Here is a 7318-nt window from a genome sequence, read left to right on the forward strand (position 1 = left end):
CACACACACACACAATAACACAGAGCAACTAGAGCTGTATTTGCTTGGTTGGTTGTCAGATGAACTTTTCTGAGGTGTAGAAAGAGTTATTTATTTATGCAGTGATTCAGACTTCTTGGCTTAACAGTTCATGTGAAAGGGGTCTGGTTTCTATTAGTCTTCAGAAACACTTTTTGTTTTTGTTATGTTTGTTATTCTTCTTCTTCATTTAAGTAGTACAGAATCTGGTACGAGGACAAATCACCAGATCCTAGATTAGTAGATTCTGTTAAAATATTAATGATGAGAACAGTTCTTAAAATTAGGTCAAGAGCCTGTGTTATCTGTTCTTACTTTCTCATGATAAACTGAAGTTGTGATGACCGGGGGTAGTTGGACATACTGTTTTGAAGTTTACATTAATATTATTTTCTTTAGAGAGAATTAGATGTAAATCCCTTCCCGGGTTGTCGAGCTATTCATCACTTACATGCTCACTTTCTGAGTTTGTGGGAAAGAATCGAAAGTAGATGAGGAACAACACGCTGAAACCTCGAATCGGATTTAATTCAGGAAAATATGACCAAATCTTCCCAGTGGTTTCTAAGAGAACTCCGGCATTTTTCCAGGCCATGGAAAGGAGAGCAGAGCACAAACATGGCTTCGTCGTCCCGATTATGTAAGCACGGCATGGCATTGATTACAGATGCATATTTTGGAGTCACCAGTGAAGCTGCCTGTCTGCTGTTTGTATCAGTGCTTTGTTTCCCTGGTTGAGCACCAGCCAGCCCTAGGGAAAGTACATGCAAAGAGTATTACTCGGTTCTTAAGAGCCATTCTTCTCAAGGAGCTGCTCTCTCCCTTCTGTATGCCAGTGCTTCCAAGTTCTAATTGCTGCAAGGGGAACTCAGTCATTGTCTCTTTTTTTTTATGCTGGATATTTTATACAGCGACTGTTTTTTGTTGTTGTTGTAGTCCATATCATGGCTACACTATACTAGTATTAGCTGAAAGACTTGTGTGCCAACAATTGACTTCTTTGTAAAATAAAAGACATCCTGTTGAGAATTTATTTATTTATTTTTTTCATTTTTTGCTCAATCTAGTCCTTGTGTGCTACTCTGGGTTCCTGGAAGACAGCCTGTCGGCCTTTGATGTGTTTCCCTGTTAAGACCAAGCATATGCTTTGTAGATTAAACCACCACATGCAGAGTTTTTACAGGACTTAACGTCTCCCTCCGCTCTCTCACTTCTGCATCTCTTCCTCTTGTTTGTGCTCTTGCTTATGCACATGTTTGCCTTCTGTTTATCTCCTTCTCTCTAAAACAAGAACTGTTACTGGCAGAGTTTATATACAGCTTGTCTGGAAAGTCCAACTTGAAATTTATGGACAAAGAAAGCAACATTCGTTATTCAGTTTTAAGAAAGCCACAGTAAAAGATGGGGCTGGGCGGCTATGCCAGAAATTGTCTGTTATTGTGGCGCAGTATGTTCTATTGTCTGTTTTTAAATAATGGGGAATAATTAGCTCCTGAACAAAACAGACTCTCTGCAGAAATTGTCATATCCCTTAAGGTCCATAGCAGCCATGCCATGTTTCTAAATTTGCTTTGCCTCGTGCTGTTGTTGATTTACTATACAAATTAATTAGTTTTAGCTGCCATTAATGGCTGCTACATTTCCTTCCCCAGAGCTGTATAACAGAAACGTCCTTTGCAAATTTCTGCTGCAAAATTCAGCTGGATTCGGCCTGATAGAAATATTGAAATTAGAATTTAAGGTGAATTCAAGAAGGAAGGAAGTTTCTATAATAGGGTACCTCGTTGTAACACATTCTCTAACCATTTAATCAGCATTCAGAAACATGCAACTTTGGTCCTGCACTAGATTATTAGGTGTTATGTAAGCAGTGTAAGTGTTTGTCAATCATAATATATTGTGATGTACATTTCTTATTATGAGTGATTTGGGACTCTGAGCACCTACTGTATGTCTACCCAGTTATTCATTTACTGCATCAAATCTTTCAGTAGAGGGGCCAAGAGAGGCCCAGTGCAGGTGCTCGGTCTGATGAGGCCAAGGCAGGGTATCAGGAGAGAAAGTCGACAGTGGCGTGTTTAGTTGTCATGTCAGGCTGTTTATAAATGGATGCCAGGTTGGATGGGCACTCAGGCATAATGAAGCGTACTGTATTTATTCAAATCCAAATCCTTGTTAATCCCTCCCAAGGTCCTCCTCTCATCATAAATACCACTTTCTGTAATGTAACGTAATGTTATTCACTGGGAATGAATGGTTTTTCAGATTATCTCTCATGCTGTTTGTACTATGATATGAAAAAAATAGATATGCTAAATAATAATAAATGCTATCCATTTGCAATCAGGTTAATTTTCCTTTTGAATATCTGCCAGCACTTTGCCGGTCATGATGAATGATGATTTTGTGTGTTATTCGGTGTTTTGAAGCTTTGAGTTCTGGCAGTGATTTAATACAACTTTGGCTCTCTTTTGTTCTCAGGGAGGAGTGCCGCCCCCAGGGTTCTGGAGCGCTACCGGGCCAGGACACAGGAGCAGACGTCTCTTAACCGGGGCCTCAGTCGCTCCATGGGCTCTCTGCCAATACAGGACCTGTTGAAGGGCGATGAGGGTGCAGCCCTACAGTATTCCCCATCTGACTATCACCCCAACTCTGAATCCCCCACAGAACTCTACCCCAAACCCCCCTCACTCCAACACCAGCACTCCTATCCCTATCTGCACCCCCTACACCCACAGCAAAAGGGCCGGCCCGTGGAACTGGACCGGAGGTCTTTACCCTTCCACAGTGGGGACCTGGGTCCTAGTCAGGCCAGGAAGAACTGGGCTTCCTCTGTGGACTTGGCCTACATTGACCCAGAGGCTCTTCGCTTTGGGGCTTTGGAGGATGCACGGAGGGGCAACACTGCCATAAATACCCACTCCATAGGCAGGCGCAAATCACCCTCACGGGCCTCCAGGGAGAGGGATTCTCACTACCCTGACTTTGGTGCGCTGAAGAGTAGGAAGCATCACCACTCAACCCACTCAGTAGGCGCGGCCCTTACCGGCTATGACAGGATAAAGGAGAGACAGCGGAAACTTCAGGTGCTACGGCAAGCAGTGGATGGTGAGTGTACTTTGGTAACATAAAAGTGCAGTAAAGAGGAGCAGTTGATTTCAGTCTGATTGAGATAAATGTGCTCTCACGTTTTGATTTGAATGCTCAGAGGTTGCAGTTGTCATGTTTAAAGTTTTTAAATCAAACTGGTTTGTAGTTTTGCTTGCCTAGGACTGCTTCATCAGAAGTGCTTGTCAGAAGATCAAAAACTTCGGTAATCAAGAAGATCACAGTCATTTTGGCAAAGGATCATCTTCTCTGATTGTCTTTTAGTATGAGGTGTCCAAATTCAATCTTGACACTACTAATATGATATGTGTTCAATATTATGGTTGTCTGGTGAGTGGGAGTCATTTGAATCTCAGACAAATGTTTTTAACAGCCCGCGAGAGACAGTAAGTCAAAATTCTGAAAAGTAATTTTCATAGTAATAAATATTCTGATTCTTTTTTTTTTTAAACTATAAGGATCCCGCATAAACAATAGCGGGTGTCTCATTTGAGACTCGCAAGCAGAAATGTTGCTCAGCTCCCACTCAGTCTGTGAAATAAACAAACCATACTCGGCCTGTTTTTGCAGCTTCAGCTTTGTTCAGATATTTTATGGCGTCTTTTTGTTTTTCCTCATCGCAACAGATTACGCACAACAATCACCGCGTCGTATGTATTGTAGGATAATAGGATTTTGGTGACAGGTCTGAGCTTGGTCATGTGTCATCATTGTTGTGTAATGTGTGGTGCCGGTACTTTGTCAGAACATGTAGTGAGCGGGCTTCGGTGTTTTAAAGATACTACATCAATGTTATGTGTGAGGTGGCGCCCTAGTAGCTCACCTACTGGAGCTTGTGCCCCATGTAACAAGGCAGAGTCCTTACCCAAAGTAGCCCAGGTTTCCAACCTGTGGCTGTTTGCTGCATGTCATCTCTCACACTTTCCTATCTATCTTAAGCTGTCCTATCAAATAAAGGCAAAAAGCCCAAGCTTTAGTCTACTACAGAGACAATGAATAATATCATCAGTAAGATATAGTCTTTCAGAGGTCCCAGCTGTGTCATTAAGATATATAGCAAATGTCGAACTTGGTGGTAAAATGAATTTATCCAGCAATAAAAGTGGGCACAGCCGCTTGGGTGAAAAGGCTGCAGGGAGCCGTCAGCTGGGCTGATCTGAGAGCTGAAAATGTGACGGGGACTTAATAACATGGGCAGCCAGACACCCGGACTAGTTACAGGTTGTGTGTCCATCTGTAACTACCATGTGGGATGGGAGCTGGGTGCTGGCTCGGATGAAGAATCGTTGGTGGTGGCTGTGCACCAGTGTTTAGACAGAATGTATGAGTCACTGGTACAGAGGTTTCCAAATGGCTGATTCTAATTACAGACAAGTTTAATTCTAGCCTGCTGCTAACTGTCACACATGCTATATAGTCCCATATAAGTCCCTTACTCTTTTTTCCCCCCTTTTAGCATGACTATAAAGTATAAACTCACAGAAATAAGCACACATACATGCAAGGCATTTACAGGCTCAAAAAACAATCTTGTATAATCGCATGCTTAGACCGAGCACACACACAACACAATTGTTTAACACCTCGGCAGTCAACCCCAAGAGCTTTAAGTTTCCCTCCAGAGCTTATTGAATTCTCAGTAAAGTCTCCATAGGCAGGCTAGTTTTATGCAGAGTCACATGTGGCTATAAGGGCCTGTTGGCCATCTGGGGACAGTGGGGAGAGCATGAGGGATGAATGGTTTCATATAATAAACCACTGTCTTCTACCTCTTCTTCCCTTCTCTCCTCCCGCTGGTTTCCCATACTCCCCACTCTCCAGCTCCCTCCAACCTCTAGCCTCCCTGCTTTTCTGGCAGCTATTTTTAATGTTGACCGAGCCACCAACCGACGGCATTCTTCTCCTCGACTGCGGCCTTTTTATCCCCAGCAAGTTCTTGCCTTCCTTTCCTTCCCTCCCCTTTTGCCTTTTGCTGATTGTAATCTGAGGCACTTAATCAGAGGCCTTTTTTTTTTTTTCATTTGATGATGTGAAGAGAGGAGCTCAGCTGCTCTCTTGTCAGAACAAGAAGATTAGAATTGTGGGTAGCCCCTGTGTATCGTCCCACACCTAACACACTACGTGTGTGTGTTTATGTGTGTGCTTTTGCTTGCTCAGAGAAGATTAATCTTATGTGTATTTTTTGTGTCAATAGCTTCTGATTAATATTAAATTATGGTCGATGTTAGATACCATGCTGATGCAAAAACATGTTTAATCCCATCAAAACTGACTGAGGTTAACTATGAAGTCCAAATATTTTTGTATTCCATCCCAGAGCTATTTCGCTACAGTATGAATGGGTCCTAATTGAGCACAGACCATTTGCAGGGTCTCGTGGATGTGTTACTTGGCAGAGCCCTACTTTTCTTTCTTTTTCTCTTACTTTTTTCTGTTCTTTTCTGCAGGAAAGTGATGGCGCAGCAGTGGTCAGTGCTCTCAGGTTTCACCCAGTTACAAACTGCTTCTTTGCCCTTTCGTGTGTGTGTGTGTGTGGTCCAGAGGTGATAATAATAGTAGTGTAGCTCAGATGAAACATTAACACAGAGCTCCTTCTTGGTGCTCTGCCCATTGGGAATGGTCTTCGTTATTTACCAGGATAGAGTATACGATGAAGATTAGACACACTATATATGTGCATGATAATCGATGATGATGTGCAGATGTAGGAAAGGATCCTCCAATATCCTAACAGCGCACGCCTTAGCAAAGCCAGGATAACCATTGTAGCAAGCAGGCACTACAGCATTTGGAACAGCGTCCGTGATTGGTTACATAAAAAGAGTGTTCAAACCAAAAGTATCGGAAAGGAAACCGAAGCAGGAGTGATTTAATGTCACTGCAGACGGTAGTGGTGCTATGTATTAGTCATTATACTTTATGTGGCGGGAGGAGCTGGAACAAGCCAGCAGAACGGACAGGAAACCCCAGTAATAGTAGATGCCTATCTGGTGCTTTGTTGTGGGCAAGTTCGTAAGGGAGCCAACGCCACACTTGCTGGAAAAGAACAAGTCTGCACATTTTATGCTGAAAGAGGGCCCATCATTATGCCAGGGCAATAAAAGATTAATCTGCAGGCCAGGCAATTGGTATCCCTTAGTTCCGCAGCTGCTCCCTTCTGCAGACTTCACCTTTGGGGTGATTTTTCGTCACGAACTGCCTACTCTGCCCCGCGAGCTCGCGGCGGGCGCACGGCGTGCCCGCCTTCTCTGCTTGGCGGCGTGCAGGAACTGACCTTGTCACACCAAGCTTTCTGTGGACATAAACAAGAAGCTTCTATGGCTTGGGCGCCTTTTGCGTGCTCATTGCTGAGAGAGGAGCACAACACTCCATAATGACTTCTGGGGTTTGATTAATGCCAGTTTAGTCTGTAGATCCCCTGTGTATATGACAATGTTGACAGGAACCCGCCGCCTTTGACGGTTAACGTTAACGCTGGACTCCAGGACTAGAGAAGAGCATTTCCTGTGTCGAGTTCTGCGGGCCAGGAGAAAAAGTGTGCCATCTAATCGGAAAGGTCGTTATTTAACCAAGTTTTTTCCCTGATACTGCGTGCGTGGCGACATTTGTGGAGGGTGCTGTGTGTTTACAGCATCTGGTCAATTGATGGCATAGATGTAAAGCAGACAAATGATGTCAGAGCACAGCTCCGCCTTGAGTGTGTGTTGCATCGCAGCCACGACTGAACAGCCAGAGCTAATGGTCAAGTCTTCTTTACAAAACCGTCGTACACGCAAACACGAGCCTATCGGGGAGAGAGTCGGTGGGTATCCCCTCGGAGTTGTTCAACAGACCAAACTGTAAATATAATTATAAAAAATTGGGGTTTGTACTTTTGTTGGGACACCCCTTCCCCTGAAGGCAGCAAGTTGTTTTTGATTGCTGGTCAAGAGCTGGACCCACCCCGGCCCCAAGGCCAGCCGATGGGACTGCTTGCCAATTGGCGAAAGTCCAATAATGTTTGGATCCTCATCCGTACGGGGGGCCAGACTCCAATATTTTTTCCAGCCCTCTAGTCTGCAAGGAAAGGTTTCTACTGATGAAGCACCTTGGCACCCGAAAAGAGAAGGGCAGGCGTGATAGGGGTGTGGCGGCGCGTGTGGGTGGGGGCGAAGCTGTCTGTGTTACGGTCTCGTTTCTGTGTGATTGAAAT

The 7318-nt window shown here is 44.1% G+C and overlaps 1 protein-coding gene across 4 annotated transcripts in view; it reads left to right on the plus strand.

Moving 5' to 3' along the window:
• Positions 1-7318, plus strand: part of ptpn13 (protein tyrosine phosphatase non-receptor type 13) — a 45980-nt gene that overhangs the window by 12553 nt on the left and 26109 nt on the right. For all 4 annotated transcript variants that reach the window (XM_035667831.1, XM_035667834.1, XM_035667832.1 and 1 more), the window contains exon 7: positions 2500-3126. In XM_035667831.1, the coding sequence (XP_035523724.1) occupies positions 2500-3126 (627 nt within the window). The remainder of the gene's footprint in view (positions 1-2499; positions 3127-7318) is intronic.

This window comes from Morone saxatilis, unplaced genomic scaffold (assembly GCF_004916995.1).
Source record: "Morone saxatilis isolate NCDOM2014 unplaced genomic scaffold, NCSU_SB_2.0 Contig21, whole genome shotgun sequence".
In the NCBI taxonomy this organism is placed as follows: Eukaryota; Metazoa; Chordata; class Actinopteri; family Moronidae; genus Morone; species Morone saxatilis.